General features: G+C 40.2%; 1 protein-coding gene across 1 annotated transcript in view; it reads left to right on the top strand.

Moving 5' to 3' along the window:
- TNRC6B (trinucleotide repeat containing adaptor 6B) overlaps nt 1-24,812 on the top strand; it is a gene marked incomplete at its 5' end in the record, with an annotated part of 282,305 nt that overhangs the window by 239,337 nt on the left and 18,156 nt on the right. Inside the window, one exon of the mRNA XM_089674295.1 lies at nt 4,338-4,421. Coding sequence (XP_089530421.1) covers nt 4,338-4,421 — 84 coding nt within the window. The remainder of the gene's footprint in view (nt 1-4,337; nt 4,422-24,812) is intronic.

Genomic DNA, 24,812 nt, shown 5'->3' on the forward strand with positions numbered 1-24,812 from the left:
TCTCCTCCCCGTTGGTGATCCTCGGCAATCAATGGGCGCCGGCGGGTAATCACCGGGCGGGACCCAGTGATTGACACCTGGGGCTGCGATTGGCGGTGTGGGTAGGGCGCACGTCCCCTGCCTGGAAATGCAATATCATGTGTGTGTGTATATATATATGTGTGTGTGTGTGTGATTTTGCGCACCCATGCCACCGTGTAGCAGTATATCTGCTATATTGCGACGGGTAAGTGGTTAACAAACCTCTGAGGGCTTCACAGAACAGCTGTATTTATACTGAGATTAAATTACACACAGGTGGACTCTATTTATGAATTAGGTGACTTCTGAATGCAGTTGGTTCCACTAGCGTTTAGTTGGGAGTATCAAAGTAAAAGGGGCTCAATATAAATGCACACCACACTTTTCAGATATTTATTTGTATATTTTGAAAACCATTTATCATTTTCTTTCCACTTCACAATTATGTGCCATTATGTGTTGGTCTATCATATAGAATCCTTATAAAATACATTTACATTTTTGGTTGTAACATGTCAAAATGTAGAAAATTTAAGGGGTATGAATATTTTTTCAAGGCACTGTACTATCCTATGCTCTTCAAGTCTAGCATTTGATGCACCTGAGGAATCTCGGCCAACAAATTGGCTAATAGGTTTGCTTGACAAAAAGAAGTGGAGCCCGTTGTTTGGAACGTTAACACAATTGCTTTACTGGGTATCTTCAGTTTTACTTAAGTGTGTTATGTCAAAGTTGGACCAACCAAGTGCTGCTGAAGTAGAATGGTGTTTGTAAATGTTGTTCAATCTACTTAGCAATCTGCTAAGAGGTGGTAAGGACAAACAAAATGGGAGAAGGTAGACGTGAGTTTCCTCAGGTGCACTGAATGGTCAGTTAGTGATGTAAATGGCCACCATTTTTATTATATTTCTGATTTAATAGATGTGCAAGGCTTATTACAATATTGATTTTTTTTTTCTTTCAAACAAAGGCACATTATCCTTTTAACTTGACGATAGGTTTCTTTTTTTTGTTTGTTTTTTTTAACTCTTTCTTCTTAAATGATTGAAACAATTGAGTACTGTCCATGATACTTTTTTTATTTGCACTAACATACAATTTTGAGGACAAGCTTTCAGGGTATGTCCCCTTCTTCAAAGTCCAAACAGTACTATTACAAATCACAAAGTTTAAGCAGAATGTTAGAAGGGATTGAAAAAAAAAAAAAAGGCTACAGATAAGATAATGATTAAAACTTACATAAGTGACCTACATAAATACCCACTAAAGGGAAATATATTACATACGTACATTTAATAGATGAGATATAATAGATTAGGTAGTTTAAGATGGACATTAGACACTGAGATTCTCTACAAGTGAACTCCAGGATAAGCAATTAGAGTCTAAATCAGTCTTTCTTAATCAGGGTTCCTCCAAAGGTTGCAGGAGGTTCATTGAGCAGTAATCAACTTCTGCCTGTTCTGATCTTTTTAGCTGTAACAGGACAATTCTTCCCAATGACCACAAATGTAGGGAGCAATATTCCCAGCGACCTTAATGTTCCATGTGCTGAGATAGAGTAATTATGAGCAGGAGTTCCTTGAGACTGGGAAGTTATTTCAAGGGTTCCTTGATGTTAGGTTGAGAAATCTGTATTTATATCCTTTGTGCTTTTTGATAAATATATTTGCCTGGAGTTCAGGTTTAACCACATAATACCAATTCATTCAAGACATTTTTTTAGTTTTAATTGCTGTGGTAGCTTGACTGACCATTACTTTGTGATGCAGCACTGTACCCAAATTAATTTTATATAATTTTTTTAGAAAGGGAGAAGCATTTTTTCTGCCTCAGTGACGTACCTATACGTCACCTGGTTTAAGTGGTTCTACTGAGTTCATGCCTGCAGCTACAAGCATCATCCCGGTTTTTTTTTTCACAGCTGGCAGTTGGTTTAATATAAAAGTGATTTTAGTGGCCTAGTGGATCATTTTTCCAGGCAGTGGAAGGGGGTGTATGTTTCCCTTCAGCCGCCTTCTCAGGTTCTCCAGTCCCACCAACACGTTCTACTGGCTGACCATAGAGATTACTGAGGACAGGAACGCCCCCAATCATCTCTATGGTCTAAGAAACCAGAAGCATCGGGTATTTTGTCGCTGCCGGTTTTGCCAGGATGTAAACAAGCCATTACTGGCTTGTGAAAGCATCAGATCAAACCGATCTGGGTTTGATCTGATACGCTGAAGGGCAGAGGATAGATCTGAGATCCAGTCATCACAAGGGATGATGTTCATCCCTTGTGATAGCTATAAAAAGAGATTTAAAAGAATTAGAGACAGTGTAAAAATAAAATAAAATAAAAAATAAAAATAGATCTAAAAAAAAAATTAAGTGCCCCATGTTTGCGTGCAAAGCAAACACATACATAGGTCGCTCACACATGTAAACAATGTTGTCAACACATGTGAAGTATCGCCGTAAACGGTATAGCGAGAGCAATAACTCTAGTACCAAACCTCCTGTGTAATTCTAAACTGGTAACCTGTAAAGGTTTTTAAAGCTTTGCTTATTTATTTTTGAATACACCGTAATTTGTTGCCGTACCGTAAGCGTGCGCAATTTTATGGTTCAATACATTTTTAATTGGATTTTATATTCTTTTTATATTACTTAATTTTATATTACACTTTGTTGTAAATGGTGGTGTGATTATCAGCAGCGTTGTGCTGAAGCACCCATATACAAAACAACGATAATACAAAGAATAAATTGAGCAGATAAAGGTATTTTCCAGCTTTAAAATACACAACATCTAACAAAACTGGAGTTTGGTGCAAAAAAACGGTGGATCGGTGGAAGAAAGAAAAAAGGTTGAAGAGAAGAAACACCAGGACAAAAGCGTGTGCAGTTTTAAAGCCTGGCATGTTGGGTATCTATTTACTCGGCTTGACATTTTTTATATTTTACCAAACAGTTGGGTATTGTGTTTATTGCATTGAAATCCTTTAAAGTGCATCCCCCCCCAAAAAAAAACTGAAAATCTGCCGCACAGATACCGTGTGACGTAAAAAATTGTAACACCCATAACTTTATTCTGCTTAACCCCTTGATGCCAACGGCACACAAATATGCAGCCTCACGGAACTGGGCTTTTTTCCGTGGGGCCGCAAATTTGCATACCTGTCTTTGTGTTGCGGCGCACTTCCAGCACAGAGACTGCGGTGTCACTGAGAGCCCCAGGTCCCGTTCTAACGATCAGGACCCGGGACTCTCAATTCCGGGTCACGTAATTGCTGTGATAGCTTCTGATTGGCTATCACAGTGATCAGTCACTGTGCAGCCCGGCCCCCTTGTTTTTTCTCTCTCTATGAATGGAGAAGAGAGATACATTGTATCTCTCTAACTCCTGACATAGAGAGATAAAAAAAATGTTTGTATAAAAAAAAAAAAAAAAGAAGATAAATATTAAAAAAGAAAAAATAAAGAAAAATACCTAGATCAAGGTTTGATCTAGTTCAGTGCCAGGGTTAGTGTTTGGGTCAGGGTCAAAGGTCAGGATTTTAAAAAAATTGGTATCAGTGTCAGCGTTAATGTCAGTGTGTTTTTAGGTAAAAAAAAAAAAAAAAAGACAAAAACAAAATGTGTACTATTGTTTCTGGGCTGTACTACGGGTACAAATAACATACACATATATGGTATCGCTGCAATCGTCAAGAGCTGGAGAATTTATTTTGGGTTGTTCTATGGAGGTAGGTTATGGTCGTAACAAGAAACACACAGCTAAATAAAAAAAAATGATTTTTTTTTTTTTTTTACTATTTTGGGCCAGTTTTCCTTTGATAATCAAAACAAATTAGGAGCTATCCATTACCATTTACCACCAAATGAAAGCCCAATTTGTCCTGAAAAAAACAAGGTATAATCCACCTGGATGTACAAAGTAGTTGTGATGATATGTACGGTTTTACTAACACATGTCAACGTTGCAGAATTGTGCTTGGGCATTTCGATTTGTTTTACCCTTAGATGTGAAGGGGTTAAAAAAAAATATATATATAGATATATTTTTTTTTTTTTTTTTTTTTGGGGGGGGGGGGGGTTTAAGTAATTTTCTAGCAAAAAAAAAAGTGATTTTTACATATAGGAAAGCAATGTCTGAATAGGACAGGCATTGCAGCTGCTCCAGGAAAAAAAAAAAAAGCATACACCGCTCTGCTGTGTTATGAGAGAAAAAACATATTACAGTACAGTGGTATTGAGGTGGGTAATGGGGATTACCTCAATAGTAACAAAGGAACATTTAGGTTAATTTTTTTTTTTTTTTTTTTTTTTAGGGTCCAATTCTTCCCTCAACACCTCGCTGCCTTCACCTGGTGCCTGGCCCTACAGTGCCTCTGAGAATATCCACAGCACTTCAGGTAATTGAACTATACTAAATACCCTTAAATTTTACTGAACATAGTACAGCAAGTGTTCTTTATGAAAACACAGAATATACACCATATTTAGACACGTCTTATCCAGGTATATACTTTGGTGCTTTAAAAAAAAAAAAAAGTCTAGAAAATGTATCTACCATAGTGGTGAATGATATGTGCAACTACTAAACCATTTGTTCTGTAGAAGAAAAAAAAATACTGAGACAGAACGATTGGATATTGCTTGCAGTTGGGTTATTCAGACTGCCTTCTGAGAAAGATTGTCATTCATAAAGCTCAGTCTTCCATGCCTGTCACTTTTTTTTTTGTGTAGTGTGACAAACTAAGGTCCAGTGTAATGGCTGTTAACACCCAACACTGACTGAATGATTTTGGTTTGAATTGTCTGTTAATAAATATATCTTAGGTCTGCAGAGTGCCATATCTGTCAGCTGGACTTCAAATCTTTTGTACTGGCCAACTTTCTCATAATCTGAGTGTGGAGATGCAACTGAACACTATAGTTCCAAAGTTAAAAGCTCTATTAGGTGCATGTCCTCTCACATTTTTCCTACTTTTGAATAGGGTGTGGAGGTATTAGAATAGAATCCCTGTAGGGTTAATATGCTATTTTTTGTCCTGCTGTTGACCAAATCTATAGATTATGAAATATAATATTTCTCTGATATGATTTGATTAACCTTAATGAGAGTTCTTTGACCAAGAGTGAAAGTTTTAACACAACAACCAAAATGTATTCGTGAATAGTAGGGAGGCCTAAACTAACATACCACAATCTATCTATTTTACAATAAGAAAAAGGAAAAGAGAAACAAAATGTAAACGATTAAAGCAATGAATTAAAGAATATACTACTCATACCCTAAACCCACAAACCGCAAGACAGACAACACATACGACAATCATGTATACATGTAAAGTGCCCAAGAGATGTCCTGATATTTACCAATGGTGTAGCATGGGGGCCCCCCAGGATCGTTGGATCTTCTCATGTCTTTCCCCAAAATCTACTCTGATATACACCTATCTCTCATAGACTTGTTTGGGGCCATCCTGATTGGTAGAACTATCTAATCCATCTCCCATATCTGATGCATCTCATCCAGGATTGGACAATTTCCCCATCCCATATCGCTTACATAACTCAGCCCCTTCCCAGATCCTCCCTTTTTGGTGATAAAATTACATATGCCATGTCATGGCACCGAGGCGCCTGGTTTCAGGCTCTCTTATCAAAATTCCCTTCATTATTGAGAGTTTGGAGGGAACCTTAGTTATGTAAGGTCATAGCCTGGTAAAACTGCATTCCCCAGATAGCCATCACCATTGCATATCTAAAGAGAGGGTACTTTGAAGTGGCCCTCATACAAACAAAGAGATTTAAATGGCCTGGTCTATATCGTTCTGTCGGCCCCATAAAGTCTGAGATAAGGTAGTTAGTTTAGTGGTTGCCCCCTCTCACATAATAGAGCATTCCTTGTGGCATGCACATGCTTAGCACATCAAACATTCCTCCAATACAAAGCTATCTAGTACATTAATTACTAAAACTTGATCCCTTGTTCTAATATCTATGTACAGCACACTGATAGCAAACCAAGCTCTGATATTTCTAACTTTGTAACTTGGTTAACATATAGTTATAAAAATATCTATTTACAGTTGGTGATGAAGATTATACATAAACCACTCATAAGTCAACAGATCCCCCCTTGTGGCCAGTGAGGCTAGGCCACACTCACGCTATTCAAGTAACTGTTTGTCTAATCTCCATTAGCAATTTGAGTTTCTCCCTCTGCCATCTTAAGTCTACTCAGATATATTACCATACCCATCATGCGGAACAGTAACCCACCCTGTAACACAAGGAGACCTTTTATTCCTATCTGCACCCAGGTCCTAGTGGTAACTAAGCTAAAATCCCCATTATGTAAAAGTTCATTTAAATGTTTTCCAGTCTTTACCATATTGTTACTAATTTATATTATATGTGTATCCTTCCTTGCAAGTAGATTGTGAAGGTTTACTGACAGTTTATCAATTTTAATATCAAAATGGGGTATGTATGGTGTAAGATCTGGGACATCGGGGGCACTATCTAAAACATAATCTTTATTCAGCTGTGGTATTGGAGTTACTACGGTTTCCCCAATAATAGTGTACTCGTGTGGAATGAAGCAAAAATTTGGATAGGGTATTGGACATGACTGACCCTCATAGAGGCATGTCTTATGATTGGTAACAACACAATACAGTCCATCCATGTTGTAGGTGACCTTTGTTCTTGGTGCTCTCCATTTCTTCAACTTCACAGGGCAGTTGGCTTCCATCTCACTGGGACTAGTTTCTTGGTTGGCTTGGCGTGGGCTTTGCAAATGAGGCTCCCTGGATTCTTCTGTTGTGGGATCCTGGTCATTGCTCAGACCACAGACCAGAGTGTCGATTTCAAACACATCACAACGACATAGGTACCTATTCTCTTTGACAGTGCAGCAGGCAGTGTGAGGTGCTTTCCATCCCTCTTGGACGTGAATGAGCATTTCGGAGAGGTGAAACCTTTCTTTGTACATGTCATTCTCGAGGTACCCAAGGGAGTGTACCGACGCCATCTTGAGAATGGAACACTGGCAGCGACATGGTGAAGGATACGTATAGGAGGTCACGGTGGGCACACGGTGACTGGCTCTTCAGGCAGTCCAACGGACCTCTATTTGGGTGTGATGTCACTAACCCTAGATTCCGAATTGTGGAGACTGGCAAAGGTTTGCATCTATCTCCTGGATGTACATTCATTCCTCCACTAATATTAGTGTGAGTACAGTACCATTCGGTAAGATCTTTATCTCTTATAATGTCAGGGATTTTGCCAACTTGGATGTCTCTTATAACATTGGTGACTTTCGTTAAAACAAAGTTCCCATATGCAGTGCATATTACCTCTTTGCCTGTATTGTTCTCACTGGCCCTTTGATTATTTGTTATGATTTTATTAATTTTCTGCTGAGTCTGTTCAAACAACTGGGCAATGTCATTCATATTATAAACTGTAAACCTTTCCTCTGCCAGCCCCTCAATACCCTGCAGAACTGGTTTCAGCACTTGCCAACCCTCTTTCTGTTCAATATTACCGATATGTCTGCGAATCGCAGCTAAATCGGCTCGGTTCCAAATCGACATACTCGATCCAAAAAGTCCCTGGATGGACCCAATTAGGCTGTCCAAGCCATTTAACGTTCTAGATCGGAAAATGCCCCTTTGGGGAGAGATGTTTGTTTCTTGCAAAAGGATCCTGAGTTCGGCTGGATCGAAAAATAAAATAGTAACACATTTGTCCGGGCACATGAGCTGGATTCGGCCATGTTCCACTTGGACAAATTAAGCATGATGTACTTAACATTATTAAAGAGTGTCCCGGGGATTGATGTCGCAGTTAGGCCACTAGGCGGTCCCTCTTGCAGTGATGGGCAGTCCAAGGATGTTGGTTCTGAGGAAAAAAGGATTGCAGCTGAGCTTTTTGTCAAGGTTGTAAAAGCAGGGGTTTTGGCCTTTGGGGACACATACAAGGTAACTTTTCCTGGGACATATTGAAGAATGGATAGTTGAGTGTTGCTGGACAAAGGGACTGAAATGACAAAGGAGTATTTCCACTCTACAGCATCACTTAACCGTGTATCTCGAATCAACAATGAACCATTTGGAAAACCCATTATCCTATCCTGGTAGTCCATAACATTCCCAGCAACGCCATTGACCCAGACTAGGTGATTATTGATGGGACTCCACCAGGACACTTGTTTCCCCTCAGTCCCTTTAATTGCCACTGGCAGCAACAGGGATTCCCCCTCTTGACAGTGGACTGGATTTTTGTCAACGATTTCACTAATAAGTGGTCCATTCTCCTCTTCCATGGTATGTCTGAACAGATGGAGCATGAGAATAATCCATATCGACTTCATGGCTCTAAAAGGAAAGAAAACGCAACCTTTTAGTTGATGTCCTTGACTCCATGGAATAGCTTCAGCTGGTTCACATGAACCCATTTATCTCTTGTCTTTTTGCCTTGATCTATTCTGATTTTATATACTGAAGGACTTTATCAATAATGGGAAATGGCCCTCTCCATTTTTGACTTAAGCAGTTGTCCAGAGGATGTCAACAGTCCAGTCCTTTTTCTCCTTAACCAAGTAAACCGCTTTTGACGTTGACTCTGGTTCAAGAGTGGCTTGACACAAGGAATGCAACAGTTGTAGCACATGTCCTGGATACATCTGTGTGTGGTGGCTCTTGAAGCACTGACACCAGCCATAGTGCACTCCTTATGAATCTCCCCCAAATTTTTGAATGGCTTTTGCTTCACAATTCTCTCAAGACTGCGGTTGTCCCTGCAGCTTGTGCACCTTTTTATACCACACTTTTTCCTTCCACTCAACTTCCCATCAATATGCTTGAATACAGCACTCTGTGAACAGCCAGCTTCTATAGCAATGACCTTTTGTGACTTACCCTCCTTGTGAAGGGTGCCAATGATTGTCTTCTGGACAACTGTCAAGTCAGCAGTCTTCCCCATGATTTGTAACCTACTGAACCAGACTGAGAGACCATTAAAAGGCTCAGTAAACCTTTTACAGGTGTTTTGAGTTAATTGGCTGATTAGAGTGTGACACCATGAGTCTACAATATTGAACTTTTTCACAATATTCAAATTTTCTGAGATACTGAATTTTGGGTTTTCACTAGATGTAAGCCATAATCATCAAATTTAAAAGAAAGAAATGCTTGAAATGTATCACTCTGTGCGTAAAAAATCTATATAATGTACGCATTTCACTTTTTGAATTGAATTACTGAAACAAATCAACTCTTTGATGATATTCTAATTTGAGATGCACCTGTACTGGAAAAACAAGTCCAGTCAATTGAGATCGCATCTCACAATTTACAGGACTTGAAGAATTACTCTTTGAACAGAGCCACCACCCAAATTCTGCTTCACGTTTCTTGGTGGTTGCTAAGTGACCTTTCAGTCTCTGGCATTACTCCTGCAGCAAGGTGTTTCTGCTGTTAATCTTGTTTTGGAGGCTTGTTGACCTTCTTGTTTCTTCCTGTGGGCTGTTTATCTGCCTTGTTGCCCACCCCTCAAGTATTGCTTGAGTGTGTCCCATGGTCTGTGAATCTATTCTTATGTCCTGTACTATATGATAAGGATAAGAGAAATTTCAATTTACTTGTAAATTCCATATCTTGGAAGTACAGTACAAGACATGGGTCCCTCCCCACTTTTCTCTGTGCTCTCTCTATTGCTTGAAAACAAAGATTGAGTCTCACATAGGGTGGGTTTATATGGGGACACTAGGGGGGGGGGGGGCAAACCCACAAAGCTTTGGTCAGTGTCTTGAAGGTAGCGGCATTATGACCCATGGTCTTTGAATCAATTTCTGTGTCCTGTACTATAGTCTGATACAGAATTTATGGTATGTCAAAATTCCTCTTTTTTTTCTCTCTTATTTATAAGTGTTTATAGTAACACTGCACTTTAGCAAGCTATGCATTCAGATTTTAAATTGACTTTAAGGTATACTTATCATGAGAAAAATATGGAATTTGACTTCCTCCGACAACCCAATTTTCAAAGGAGCTTGGACATTGTGTAAAATCTACATAAAAACAGAATGCAAGGATTAGACATTTAAAAGTGCTACTAAACCCACAACAGTAAAATCAGTCTGTATATACAGTAAAGCATGCTTTGTGTACTCATTGTGGAACCTAAGGGGTTAATCTTCCACACTGTGTAAAAAGTTTGTTTGATCCTGTCTTCTCTGATCCTCCCCTAATTCCACTGTCCCCAATCCATCTGCTGATTGTACAGAGCTTTAGGGGTCACTCTGCACATGCTTAGTTTAGGATGTATGGTTAGAAAGGTGTTTTGGTTTTTTTTTGTTTTTTTGGGAGGATGCATGTGATCAGCACAGGGCCAATCAATACTGTCTAGACAGTATATACTATTGATGAGAAAATCTATTTAGCTGATTATATACTGCTCAAAAAAATTAAAGGAGCACTTTTTAATCAGAGTTTAACCACTTGCCGCCCAGCCACTGTAGATATACGGTGGCAGGGCGGCACTCACAGGCAAAACCACGTTTTAAAACGTGGTCCTGCAAAACAGGTAGGGGCGCGTGCCCGCCCTACCTGTCCCGCGGGTGTCAGCAGCGGGTCCCAGCCGCCGGGTCACGGCCAGTGATTACCGGCCGTTTGGCCGCGATGAGCTGTGATCACTGACAGATAGCAGGGCTGCATTGTTTACACACAGCCCTGTTATCTGTCAGTTGCCGTCAGCTCGTGACAAGCTACAGAGGGAGAGAACTTTCACGTAAACTAATTAATTTATACGTATTGGGATTTTTTTTTAGCAGAGACATATCGCAGAATGCATTTTGGATGAAATTTGTGACAAAATTAGATTTTTTTAATTTTTTTTACTGGACATGTTTTATAGCAAAAAGTCCAAAATATAGTTTTTTTGTCTCAAAATTGTCAGCCTTTTTTTTTATAGCGCAAAAAATTAAAAACGCACAGGCGATCAAATACCACCGAAAGAAAGCTCAATTTGTGGAAAAAAAAGGATGTAAATTTAATTTGGGTGCAGTGTTGCATGACCGCGCATTTGTCAGTTAAAGTAACGCAGCGCCGTAACACAAACCTCTTCTGTAACCGCTTCCTTACCACCCTACAGCAGAAATACTGCTACAGGGCGGCATGGGTACGCAAAATCACATATATATATATATATATATATATATATATATATATATATATATTTATATATATATATATATATACGTAATTCGCGCTCCCGTGGTTTTCACACCCCTCCCAGATAGCGTCAGATTGCCCGACAGTACACCAGTCATCACATTTAACCCCTTGATTGCCAAGAGCACGCCCATGTACAATAAACCTCCATTGCTAGTATAGTGTCTGAATGGGTCAATATCTTTGATCAGATCAGCACTATACCAGCGTTCACATTAGTATAGCGTCCCCAAAAACACAGCGTTAGCGGGATCAGCCTCTGCACCTGCCAACACCTGCGTTAAGCCCCTACGCTTATCCCCCCCCCCTTCTCCCCCAGCAAGTGCAGTGTCAGTAGGTCACTGTCACTTGATACATTGCACACAAAACCGCAGTGTTTGCAGAATCAGGCCTTATCTCTGTTAGCACTTGTCGGTAAATTTTGATGATTCTCATATGCAGCAGAGTGCCAGTACTAGTGCCGCTCTACCTTTTGGTGAACTGGCGAGTACCAGCGGTCTAGTACATCTTGGTCTTTCACATACCTCCTTGATTTTTGGAGCTGTTTTTCACGGAATATCTGTATGCGTTGATTGTGGATCAAAGCAGTCTATATGCACAACAAATTATCGCTGCCAACCCAACTTCAAACCTTGCCAGACCATTCGCATGGAAACTCATTACGGTTTTCAAATTTAAATTTTTTTTGGGCCTAACCCTCAACATGGGCATTACTAAAAGAAATGAATTTTGGTTGTATTGGTCCGCAGACCCGATTCATCATATGCCGTGTTCTCTGCTGCCACGACCAGGCATAGATATGAGAGTATAATGTGTTTTATACATTTCAGCGACAATACACTCTGTCATCCTCGGTGTAACCCTGAATTTGACGGCTCCACAAAATTCAGCCCCTCGCAAATCACCTTAACCTAAAATTTGCAGATGTCTATACTCCCCAGCAAAACATCTGCGTTGATGAGTCCCTTATTAATTTTTCTGGCCGCCTTGCATTCAAACAATTTCTCCCCTGCAAGCGTGCCAGATATGGGGTCAAGATATAGAAGACCTGTGAGAGGACAACAGGCTATACTTATAAGTTTCGGATTTACGAGGGAAAAGATAGTCACGTGGAGCCCCCCGGATGCCCAGAATACATGGGGAGCAGTGACAATATAGTTTGGGACTTGGTGTCATCATTTCTCCATATGGGGTACCACTTTTACATGGACAATTTTTATTCAAGCGTACCACTATTTAGACATTTATTCAATCTTGGAACTGGCACTTGTGGCAAAGTGTGACCTAATGTGTGCCCACCATTAGAAGTGGGTGGATGCAGGGTGGTATATTCTAATGGTGGGCATACCACACACTTTTTCTGGCAGAGATTTCTTCTCATTTTTTCATTCAGTCCACAGGCTGCATACAAAAAACAAAAACATAGCATATATACCCAACTAGAACCAGCGACGTACTGGTACATCACTGGATTTGAATGGTTATACCAGGATGATGCCTACAGCTGCAGGCATCATCCTGGTATCGTTTTTTTCAGCCGGTGATCGGCTTTCATGTAAAAGCAATCCTAGTGGCTAATTAGCTGCAAGATTGCTTTTACAAGCAGTGGGAGATTATGTCCCCCCTCCCCCGCTGCCTTCCACGGCCTTCTCGGGCAGTCTCGTGCCATCGGGGGAACCTGAGAATGCAGCTGGTGTTTCTGCCAGCTGACCATAGAGCGGATTGGACACCAGAATGATGCCAATCATCTCTATAGTCTAAGAATTCGGAAGCTACAAGCATTTCATCACTTCAGTTTCGCAGGATATAAACAGCGCCATTTGTAAATTGGGAAAGCATTTGATCACACCGATTTTGGTTTGATTAGATAATGTAAGGGCAGAGGAGATATCTAGAGTCTGATAGACCCCAGATTTCTCAAAAAAGAATATATGACAATGCCCATTAAAGTTATAGGGGTTATTTACATTCCCTGTTATAGCATTAAAGGTGATTTAAAAAAAAAAAATGAAAGGTACAATGTAAAAATAATTTAAAAAAAATCAAAATAACTATAAAAAAAAAAAAATTGCCCCTCCCATGTGCGCACACCTGTGTGCACAAGCCTTGACCCTGTGCCGTTATGTAAACAGCGGTTGAACCATGCATGTGAGGTATTGCCGTGAACGTCAGATCGAGGGCAGTAATTCTAACACTAGACCTCCTCTGTAAATCTAAAATGGTGGCTTTTAAAGGCTATTAAAGCGCTGCCTATGGATATTAAAAATGTTTGCAGTTTGTTGCCATTGAACGTGGCATGCGCAGTTTTAAAGCATGTCATGTTTGGTATCTATTTACTCGGCATACCATTATCTTTTATATTTTACCAAACAATTGGCCGATATTTTGTGTTTTTGTGCATTAAAAGTAAAAAAAGTGTATTTTTTTTTTAAAAATTGCATTTTAAAAATCGCTGCGCGAGTACTATGTGCCATAAAAAATTGTAGTACCCACCATTTTATTCACTAGGGTGCCTGCTTTAAAAAAAATATATAATGTTTGGGGGTTTAAATTAATTTCCTAGCAGAAAATACTGATTGTTTTCATGTGAACAAAAAGGCTTGGTCTTCAGGTGGTTAGAAGAGTGAATGAAGTGTGGCAAAAACTTCTAATGCTGGGCATAAAACGCCCCCACCCCCCAAAATGACCCCTTTTTGGAAAGTAGTCACCCCAAACTATTTGCTGAGAGGAATTTTGAATCAATAGAAGAATTTATTTTTTTTACCACAAGTTTTTGGAAAATGACAAAAATATATATATTTTTTTTACACAAAATTGTCACTTAAATTATTTACTGCTCACACATTCCATGGTTATATGTGGAATTACTCCCCAAAATACATTTTGCTACTTCTTCTGAGTATGGGGGTACCACATGTGAGACATTTTGGCAGTCCAGCCAAGTACAGGACCCCAAAATCCAATAAGCACCTTCAGGCTTTTAAAGGGCTTTATTTCCTCGTTACACTTCCAGACTACCTATCACAGTTTCGGAGGCCCTGAAATGCCAGGATAGCACCTAACCCCCCCCAAATTACCCCTTTTTGGAAAGTAGACACCCCAAGGAATTTGATAAGAGGCACGGCCAGTATTTTGCAGATCTCATTTGTTGCCACAAGTTTTTGGAAAATGAAGAAAAAAAACAAAAACATATTTTTTCTGTTCTTTTTTTATATTTCAAAACCTTGTGAGAAAAAATGAGATCTGCAAAATACTCACCATGCCTCTTTTTAAATTCCTTGGGGTGTCTACTTTCCAGAAAGGGGTCATTTGGGGGGGTTTGGGGCTATCCAGGCATGTCAGGGCCTTCGAAACTGTGATAGGTAGTGAGGAAGTGTAATGAGGAAGTTACGCACCTTCAGGCTTTCAAAGTGGTCATTGGATTTCAGGCTCCTGTATGTGGCTAGGCTCCCAAAAAGTCTCACACGTGGTATCCCCATACTCAGTAGAAGTAGCAGAATGTATTTTGGGGTGTAATTCCATATATACCCATGGCTTGTGCGAGAAAGAAATCATTTAAATGACAACTTTGTGTAAGAAAAAAAAAGTTTTTGTCATTTTCCAGAAACTTGTGGAAAAAAAATAAATCTTCCATGGACTCAATATGCCTCTCAGCAGATAGCTTAGGGTGTCTAATTTCCGAAAAGGGGTCATTTGAGGGTGTTTGTACTATTCTGGTATTTTAGCACCTCAAGAAATATGATGGGCAGTCAGAAAGTTAAAGCTGTGTAAATTCCGTTATCTATACCATAGTTTTGTAGACGCTATAACTTTCACAGAAAGCAATCAATATACACTTATTGGGATTTTTTTAACCAAAAATATGTAGCAGTATACATTTTGGCCCAATAGATATTTTTTATGATCAAAATCAGAAAATATTGTTTTTTTTCAAAAACAAAATTTTTCTTCAAAACTTTTTCTGGTTATAGCGCCAAAAATAAAAAGTGCACAGGTGATCAAATACCACCAAAAGAATGCTCTATTTGTGTTAAAAAAAATTTTCATTTATGTACAATATTGCATGACCGTGCAATTGTCCGTTAAACTAGCGCAGCGCTGTATAGCAAAAAAATGCAGTATCTATTGCAGTATCTATACCATAGTTTGTAGACGCTATAACTTTCACACAAAGCAATCAATATACACTTATTGGGATTTTTTTACCAAAAACATGTAGCAGAATACATTTTGGCCTAAATTTATAACTAACTTTGAGTTTACTATATATTTTTTATAGCTGAAAGTAAAAAATATTGTTTTTCTTCAAAATATTTGGTCTTTTTTTGTTTATAGCGTAAAAAATAAAAAGCGCACAGGTGATCAAATACCAACAAAAGAAAGCTCTATTTGTGTGAAAAAAAGGACGTAAATTTCGTTTAGGTGCAGCATTGCATGACCGCACAATTATCAGTTGAATTAGTGCAGCGCCAAGTAGCAAAAAGAGGCCTGGTCATTAAGGGGGGTAAATCCTCTGGAGCTCAAGTGGTTAATGTCGTCAGTTAAACTCCTGGGATACTGATATGGTCAGTTAAGTTGCAGACCTTGTTGTTAATTTCATTAACACCAAAGCAGCTGAAACTGATTAACAGGTGCACTAGATAGGCAAGAATGAGACCACCACCAAAACGGGAATGGTATTACATGTGGAGGCCACTGACATTTTTTTTTCCATACTCCTCTTTTCTGATTGTTTTTCACTAGTTTTGCATTTGGCTAGCGTCAGCCACTACTGGAAGCATGAGGCAATACCCGGACCCTACAGAGGTTGCACAGGCAGTCCAACTCCTCCAGGATGTCACATCAGTACGTGAAATTGCCAGAAGGTTTGCTGTTTCTCCCAGCACAGTCTCAAGAGCAATGGAGGAGATTCCAGGAGACAGGCAGTTACTCTAGAAGAGCTGGACAGGGCCATAGAAGGTCCTTAACCCATCAGCAGGACCGGTATCTGCTCCTTTGTGCAAGGAAGAACAGGATGAGCACTGCCAGAGCCCTATAAAATTATCTCCAGCAGGCAACTGGTGTGAATGTCTCTGACCAAACAATCAGAAAAAGACTTCAGAAAGGTGGCCTGAGGGCCCGACATCCTCTAGTGGGCCCTGTGCTCACTGCCCGGCACCATAGGGCTCGATTGGCATTTGCCATTAAACAACAGAATTGTCAGGTCATCACTGCCGCCCTGTCCTATTCACAGATGAGAGGAGGTTCACCCTGAACACGTGTGACAGACGTGAAAGGGTCTGGAGAAGCCATGGAGAAGGTTATGCTGCCTGTAACATTGTTCAACATGACCGTTTTGGTGGTGGGTCAGTGATGGTCTGGGGAGGCATATCCATGGGGGGATGCGCAGACCTCTACAGGCTAGACAATGGCACCCTTCTGCCACTAGGTATTGGGATGAAATCCTTGGACCCATTGTCAGACCCTACGCTGGTGCAGTGGTTTCTGGGTTCCTCCTGGTGCACGACAGTGCCCAACCTCATGTGGCGAGAGTAGGCAGGCAGTTCCTGCAGGATGAAGGAATTGATACCATTGAATGGCCCCTTCACTTCCCTGACCTATATCCAATAGAACACCTCTGGGATATCCTGTTTCAATCCATCCAACACCGCTAGGTTGCACTTCAGACTGTCCAGGAGCTCAATGATGACCTGGTCTGGCAGGAAGTACCCCAGGGCACCATCCATTGTCTCATTAGGAGCATGCCCTGACTTTCAGGCATGCATGCAAGCACGTGGGGGCCATACAAACTACTGAGTACCATTTTGAGTTACTGCAATGAAATTTCAACAAAATGGACACGCCTGCTGCATCATTTTTTAAGTTTGATTTTTGGGGTGTCTTCTCTAGGTTGATAATTTTCATTTCCATCAAACAATGGGGCATCCTTACGTTCCTAACATATTACCCAGTCCATATCAGTATAGATATCCAGCATGATACTTTTTCCCATTGAGATCTGATGTGTTTTAAAAGTGTTCATTTAATTTGAACAATGTATTTACTAAAATAATTGCATTTCCATGTTCTCTGTACTGTGGGAGACCAGATATAGTGAATGCAGAATCCTTGGTTTTAGTAACACTTTAACCACTTAACCGCCTAAAGGTTTTACTATCTTCGTAACCAGTGCATTTTTTTGCTATTCAGCACTGTGCTACTTTGACAATTGCTCAGACATGCAACACTGAGCTTTCTTTTGGTGGTATTTAATCACCACTGGGTTTTTTTTTCTCTATAAACAAAAAATACTGAACATTTTGGGAAAAAAAAAAAGTTTTCTTAGTTTCTGTATTAAAATGTTGGAAATAAGAGAGCGCATGTGCGGGCGTCCGGAGCAGATGCTTTGATCACTGCTCCGCACCCTCCCGGCGCTTTAGGGGGGACACACAGCGTACCCTGACCCTGTTTTACCTGGCCACTCACCCGACCGGCTTAAGGAGTAGGTGGGGGACCTGCGATGCCCACCCAGCTGGCTGGAGGATTGGTGGGCAGCTGCCTCATTCAAGAAAGGAGGTGGTGGCAAGATGGCTTCCAGCACCGGGCCCCAAATTTCCTCAGCTTCAGAGGGTAAACTGCCTTTAACACAGTGGGCCCAGCTCTCCGCATCCAGCCCTGGCACATGCAGTAACGGTTCCCCAGGCTCATGTGAGTGCATTTTCTGCTCCTCCTGGGTCCAGCCCTACCAGGTCTCCCCCTCAGGCTGTGGGCCTGTAACCAGGCCAGGAATCACAAACTTCCTCCCTACTTGATAGGGAAATGGTGGAGATATTCAATAGTCAGCTCAGCGGCCAAGATTCTATTGCTGAATGTCCAGTTATATCCCCTGATCCTCCAGATTTGCCACAGCACTACTCTGGATTCTATTCTCATTGCTCGTTTTGCTGATTTACTTCAGAGGGAATTAGAAAAAGCTATCACTAAACTAACCTCTGACTGGCCAAATTTTAGGGAGATTGGAAAGCGCCTGGAGAACATTGAAAATAAAGTTTGTCATACTATTCACAGTGTTGCAGATTTCTACCAAGATTGCGGACCTACAAGATCGCCTTGAGGAAGCTTATACAAAGATAGACGACCTTGAGAATCTCGCTCGCCGGTACAATTTACTATCCAAAAATGGAGGGCTTTCAAACCGTTACTTTCACCTTTTGATTCAGAGAGACATCTATAAATGGAACTATCCATTCTGCCTGCAATTTATTTACAATGGCAAATCCTACGCGTTCTCTACGTTTTCTGAAGGGGAAAAAATCTTGCTGAATTTGGGCTTTATTTCCCTTAGTCCCCCATCACGGAATCCTTCCAAGACTGACAGCCCTCTTCCACTCTCGCCTCTATGGTCTCCATCTCCCAGGAAGAAGAAATCTGCTACTCCACGTTTTAAGGAACTTGCCAGTTATCACACGATATTCTAGTTGGTGGGGACCTCTGCATGGTCCTGTCTTGGGACATTGGCCTCCCCTTTGTTGTTTTTGCGTTCTTGGTATTTGAGTTAGGCATTTTAGCAATATTAATTTCTAAATGTTCTGGGTTAGTCCTTTTTTGTGCCAGGTACTCTGGCTTTTGGCATCAGGAATTTTTTAATGGTCCTGCTTTTTTCATAGACCCCATGGTGTCGGAAAGAGTCTATGCAATCTCTCTAATCGAAACACTCTTCCTATTGCTTTGCTTTGGTGGAGACTCTTCCGTTCCTTGACTGTGTCTGAGATACTTGAATTTCAGTTGTTTTATGTTGCATATTGCTAATTGGCCATCTAGTTGGATGCTAGCCTTCTTTTGGGTGCCGCCATCTTTTGTTTCTTCTTTTTTTTCTTTTTCTTTTTTTTTTTCCTTTTTCCTGCCTTTTTTCACGATTTCTATGTGAGGGTCATTTCGAGATCTTCTATTTGGATCAGGATCCCTGATATCCATATGTATGGAAGTATGGGTTACATCATCGTTGCTTTGCCTTTTTTTTTTTCCATTTCTACACTAAGACCTACTAGTAGTGTGGTTTGTCTTCTTTCCCATAATATGCAAGGCCTGGGATCCTCCTCTAAACGCATCAAGGTGTTCGCTCGTTATAAATCCTTAGGAGCTAATATAGTGGCGTTACAAGAAACCCATTTTGCTTCCTCTTTTACCCCTAGATATATCCATAGGGATTTCCCTGTATGCTTTTTCTCTAATGCAACGGTTATCTTTTACAGAATCTACAGTGATATGGGACAAAGAAGGGCAATATTTACTAGTTAGGCCATCTGGGGGTAATTTGGTGACTTTTCTAATTTACTATGCCCCCAACTTGAATCAATTAGCATTTTTTCAGTCCCTGTTTCAAACTTTATCCCCGGAGTTGGAAGGCGATGTACTTCTGGTGGGGACTCCAATCTTGCATTAGATCATACACTTGATAAATCACATACAACTAAACTTTGATCCCCTCCGAAACAAAGTCGTGCATTTCCACAACTTTTGTATCGTTATAACTTGATAGATGCGTGGAGGAAGGCCAACCCTACGTCTAGAGACTACACCCATTTTTCTAGAACTCATAATCGCTACTTGCTTATCGACCACATTTTTCTCCCTAGGGAAATGCTGTCTAAAATTGTGTCAACACCATGGTCGGACCATGACCTGGTGATGTTAACGCTCTCTAATTTAACTATCAGCTTGGCTAAGCCACATTGGCGATTAAATGAGTCCCTTCTTAGCAATGAGTCGATCCGCCTCAACGTCATAGAACACTTGAAATCAGGGGTGGACTGACCATTTGGAAACTCGGGCACTGCCTGAGGGCCCGGGGTCAGTAGGGGGCCCCACGCGATGCCCCTGGTACCTTTTTTCATAGGCTTTTTTTGAGTTTGGGCAAGGACACAGGGGCCCCATGATCCTCTATTGCCCGGGGGCCCCATGAGTTGTCAGTCCGCCCCTGCTTGAAATCTTACTTTACCATCAATAAAGTGGAAGATACGACTCCTGCTATTAACTGGGCAGCTCATAAAGCTTCTGTCAGAGGTTTTTTTATCCAACTATCCTCTAGACTTAGGCGATATCGCGAAGAGTTTTCTTCTGCCAAAACTAGGGAATATGAAGCTTTGCTAGCTCAACACAAAAATATACCATCCCCAGATCAGTTACTCCAGGTGGAACATGCTTGACTAGAACTTAATCTTTGCCTCACCACGAAAGCGGCAAAACAGCCAAGGTGGCTGAACCATAAATTTTTCACATGGCGGGACAAACCTGGTTCTCTCTTAGCGCGTAAGGTTTCTTCTAACCACACCTATCCAGCCCTTCCTAAACTTAGGCTTTTGGAAGGTCAAATCTCACAGGATCCTCAGAAAATCCTTCAGGAATTTACAAATTTCTATACTAATTTATACAACCAACCGTGGCCCGTTGAGCCCTCTTTGCTTCAAGTTTTTTTGAGACCTTTATGGCTTCCAGGCATTGCCCAAACTCAAAGGGAACTTATGGAACAACCTATAACTAGCGAAGAACTAGGTAAGGTTCTTAAAATATCACATAAATCCCCTGGCCCCCGACGGCTTACCGAATATTTACTATAAAACTTTATCTTAACGGCTTCTCCCCCATATGGCTCTTTAGTTCAGTTCCCTGAGAGAGAGAATGATGTAATTCCTTTGGACTAAAATAAGGCCTATATTAGCGTTATCCCTAAACCTAACAAGAACACCACTGATATTCTTAACTATAGGCCTATCTCGCTTATTAACTTCAGGCCTTGTGCCTTAATTATTTTTTAGCACAATATATTCACAAAGATCAATCGGGTTTTATATCTGGTCGTTGAGCACTAGATCAAATCCGCAGGTCCATAGATTTGATTTCTGTTGTCCGCTCTAATTGGGATACCCCTCTCTCTGGGGATCTGTTGCTCCTCTCTTTAAACCTTCATAAAGCTTTCGATAGCTTAACCTGGAACTATTTGTTTACTATCTTGAAAGCTTTTGTATTTGGTCCTACATTTCTTACTCTGTTACAGTCCTTATACCACACTCCCTCGACTCAAGTGTCCGTTAGAGGATACAGATCCCCCATATTTCCAATTCGTCGCAGCACTAGACAAGGTTGTCCACTCTCACCATTACTTTTTGCACTGGCCATAGAACTCTTAGCTTTGGCAATCAGTTTTCACTCTGGTATTCACAGGGTCCACTGTGGTCCTCAAGAACATAAATGCGCTTTATTTGCGGACGACGTTTTGATGTACATTTCCTCCCCTCTAGCTACCTTACCTAATCTACTATCTCTTTTGCACCGTTTCTCTGAACTTTCTGGGCTCTTTAAACTCTCAAAATATGACAGCCCTTGAATGTTTTCAATGGACCACCAACTCCTTACCCTATTAAGAGATTAGTTTGATGGCTTCCATTGAGATTCTTTACCAAGCTAATTATCCCCCTCTTTTCAAACACCTTAAAGAGGACCTACGTCGTTGGACTACTTGCTCTATTTCTTGGTTTGGCAGGATCAACTCTATTAAAATTATTATGTTTTTGCCCCGACTATTATATTTTTTTAGGACCTTACCAATTCCGATTCCGAGACATGAGCTACAACATTTACAGGCCGAGGTGCTTAGTTTTGTTTGGAATAATAGAAGGCCCCAGATAAACAAAAAAAAAACACAATATGCCTTGAAATCTCACGGTGGGATTGGCCTCCCTAATCTCCATACATATTTCCAAGCCGCCCAAATTGCACAATTGGAACATACTACCGCTAAGGGATCTATTCCCCTTTGGGTTTCTATATAAGCTCTTTCCTGTCATCCTCTAGCGGTTGGTGCTCTACTTTGGCTCCTTAGTCGATCTCGTCCTCCTACATTATGTCCTTACATTATCTTTCTTATTGTCGGTCTGGGATAGCGTACGCCATCGCAAATCCCTAGCCTCCTTGCACACGCCTTTAGCCCCTGTATTCTGTAATCCTGAATTTATACCTGTCCTGGTCCCATCTGCGTTCCAATGGTGGATTAATAAAGGGTTACTGAGGATAGGAGACTTCCCAAATCTACCCTCTTCAATTTTTTAAAGATTAACTGCACATGCCTCCCAACGAAATTTTTAGATTTTCAAATTACCTTTTATCCACTCGAAAATTGCCATATTGGATGAACCACTCATTCTTACCTCTTTCGAAATCTCCTGTCAAGGTAACAATCTTTTTAGAGGCCGTATTTCTACGGTGTTTGCCCTTCTCACTGATCCGAGTGTAAACTCCCCTATATGGACCAATGGGAACGGGACCTGAATATCAGTTATGATATATCAGACTGGCGAGATATAGCCTTAGTATTATCCAGAGTTTCTATCAACACCACCTTAATTGAAGTGAATTATAAAACATTATTGAGGTGTTACCTGGTCCCAACTCAGATTGCGGAAATGCATCTGCCTACTACCTCAATGTGCTTTCGACGTTGTGGCCAGATGGGGTCTCTGTTTCACGTCGGGTGGCAATGCCCAATAGTAACTAGATTTTGGATTTGCATATTTAATTTAATCTATACAGTGACGGGGGTGAATGTCTGTAGGGCTTCAGAGACGGACCTCTTCCATAAATATCCCACTACAATACCAAAGAACTCCCCCCTTAAACTGCTTACCTATATGCTGTTTGCAGCAAGAATTACTATAGCTAAATATTGGCACAGTTCTGTTATTCCTCTTGAATATGTTAAAAATAAATTGAACAGGATCATGATCAACGGCAAACTTACCTATATTCTACACAACAATACTACTAAATTTGACAAAAGTGGGACCCATGGATTCAATATATCCTTCCCAAGGTGACCCTCTTCTTCTGCTTCTTCTTTCTCTTATTCTTCCTTATTTCTTTTATTACTTTTATATAGTTTTTTCTCACTCCTCCGTGCAACTTGGTTGAGCGAGCCCATTTGTATTTGTTCTACAACATTTTTCATATTTTTCTTAATGCTTATTCAACGCGCTTCATGAAGCTACAAATATTGAGTCTTATTCTTGTGATATATCATGACATTTGGAAAATAAAATGTTGGAAATAATCAATCTTTGTAAATTTAGGCCAAAATGTATTCTGCTAAATTTCTTTGGTAAAAATAACCCAAATTGGTGTATATTATTTAGTCTGTGTGAAAGTTATGGTATATACACTATGTGCACAATTATTAGGCAAGTTGCATTTTTGAGGATTAATTTCCTTGTTGAACATCTACAGTGTTCTCCATCAATCCAAAATGTTAATAAACCTCAAACCTGAATATTTAAGAAAGTAAAAGTGAGGTTTTGGCTTTCTTAAGAGAATATGTATGTGTGCACAATTATTATGTAACTAAATGTAAAACGAAAACATTCCCATCTCACTTGTTTATTTTCATCTGTTAAAGTAAGAATAGTAAACAAACAATTCAAACTTTACAAATAAACATTTCTGAGATTTAAAAAAAAAATAGTGACCAATATAGGCACCTTTCTTTTCAGTAACATTCATAAGTCTTCCATTCATAGAGTCTGTCAGTTCCTTGATCTGTTGATGATCAATTTTTTGTGCAGCAGCAACCACAACCTCCCAGACACTGTTTAGAGAGGTTTACTGTTTTCCTTTACTGTAAATTTCCCATTTAAGAGGGGCCCACAAGTTCTCAATAGGGTTTAGTTAAGGTGAGGAAGGGGGCCATGTCATTATTCTTTCATCTTTAAGGCCTTTATTGGCTAGCCACGCAAAGGTGTACTTTGATGCATGCGATGGAGCTTTGCCCTGTATAAATATCTTGGTCTTCTTGAAAGATGCAGACTTTTTTCTGTACCACTGCTTGAAGAAAGTGTTTTGTAAAAACTGGCAGTAGGTTTAGATGATTTTGAGTCCATCTTCATCCGAAAAGGTCCAACTAGCACATCTTTAATAATACAAGCCTATACCAGTATCCCACCTCCACCTGGCTGGTGTATGAGTCAAAGTGGAGCTCTCTGACCCTCACTGATCCAGCCACGGGCCCATCCATCTGGTCCATCAAGCGTCACTCTCATGGACTCACCAGACCATAAAACCTTTGAAAAATCTGTTTTCAGATATTTCTTGGCCCAGTCTTTTTTTTTTTTTTTTTGGTATTTAAATTTTTATTTATTTTCCATATATATTGCACATTTCATCATTGTTCTCATACAAATTTGCATATCTTTAATAACATTTCTAGCTATCTTTATTCCCAATTACCACCCCCCCTCTATCTAATTTCCCCCCACCCAAAATAAAAAAAAAATTAAAAAAAAACCTCCCTCCCCCAATATAAGCCCACCCACTCTGCATAATTCTATTAACCCTCTTCATACGCGAATATAGGGTATGTAAATCCTTCTATCTTTCTCACATAGTTACTTCATATATTTCACCATGAATTCTTCCCATGAACTCCACCTCTTATAGAACAACCCCATCCTGTCTTCCTGCATATAGCACAGTCTCTCCATCTTATAAATTTGATTAGTTCTTTCCACCCAATCCTCTATCTTCGGCACC

The sequence above is a fragment of the Staurois parvus genome, unplaced genomic scaffold (assembly GCF_062004578.1).
Source record: "Staurois parvus isolate SC_StPar_1 unplaced genomic scaffold, SC_StPar_1.0 ptg000149l, whole genome shotgun sequence".
Lineage (NCBI taxonomy): Eukaryota > Metazoa > Chordata > Amphibia > Anura > Ranidae > Staurois > Staurois parvus.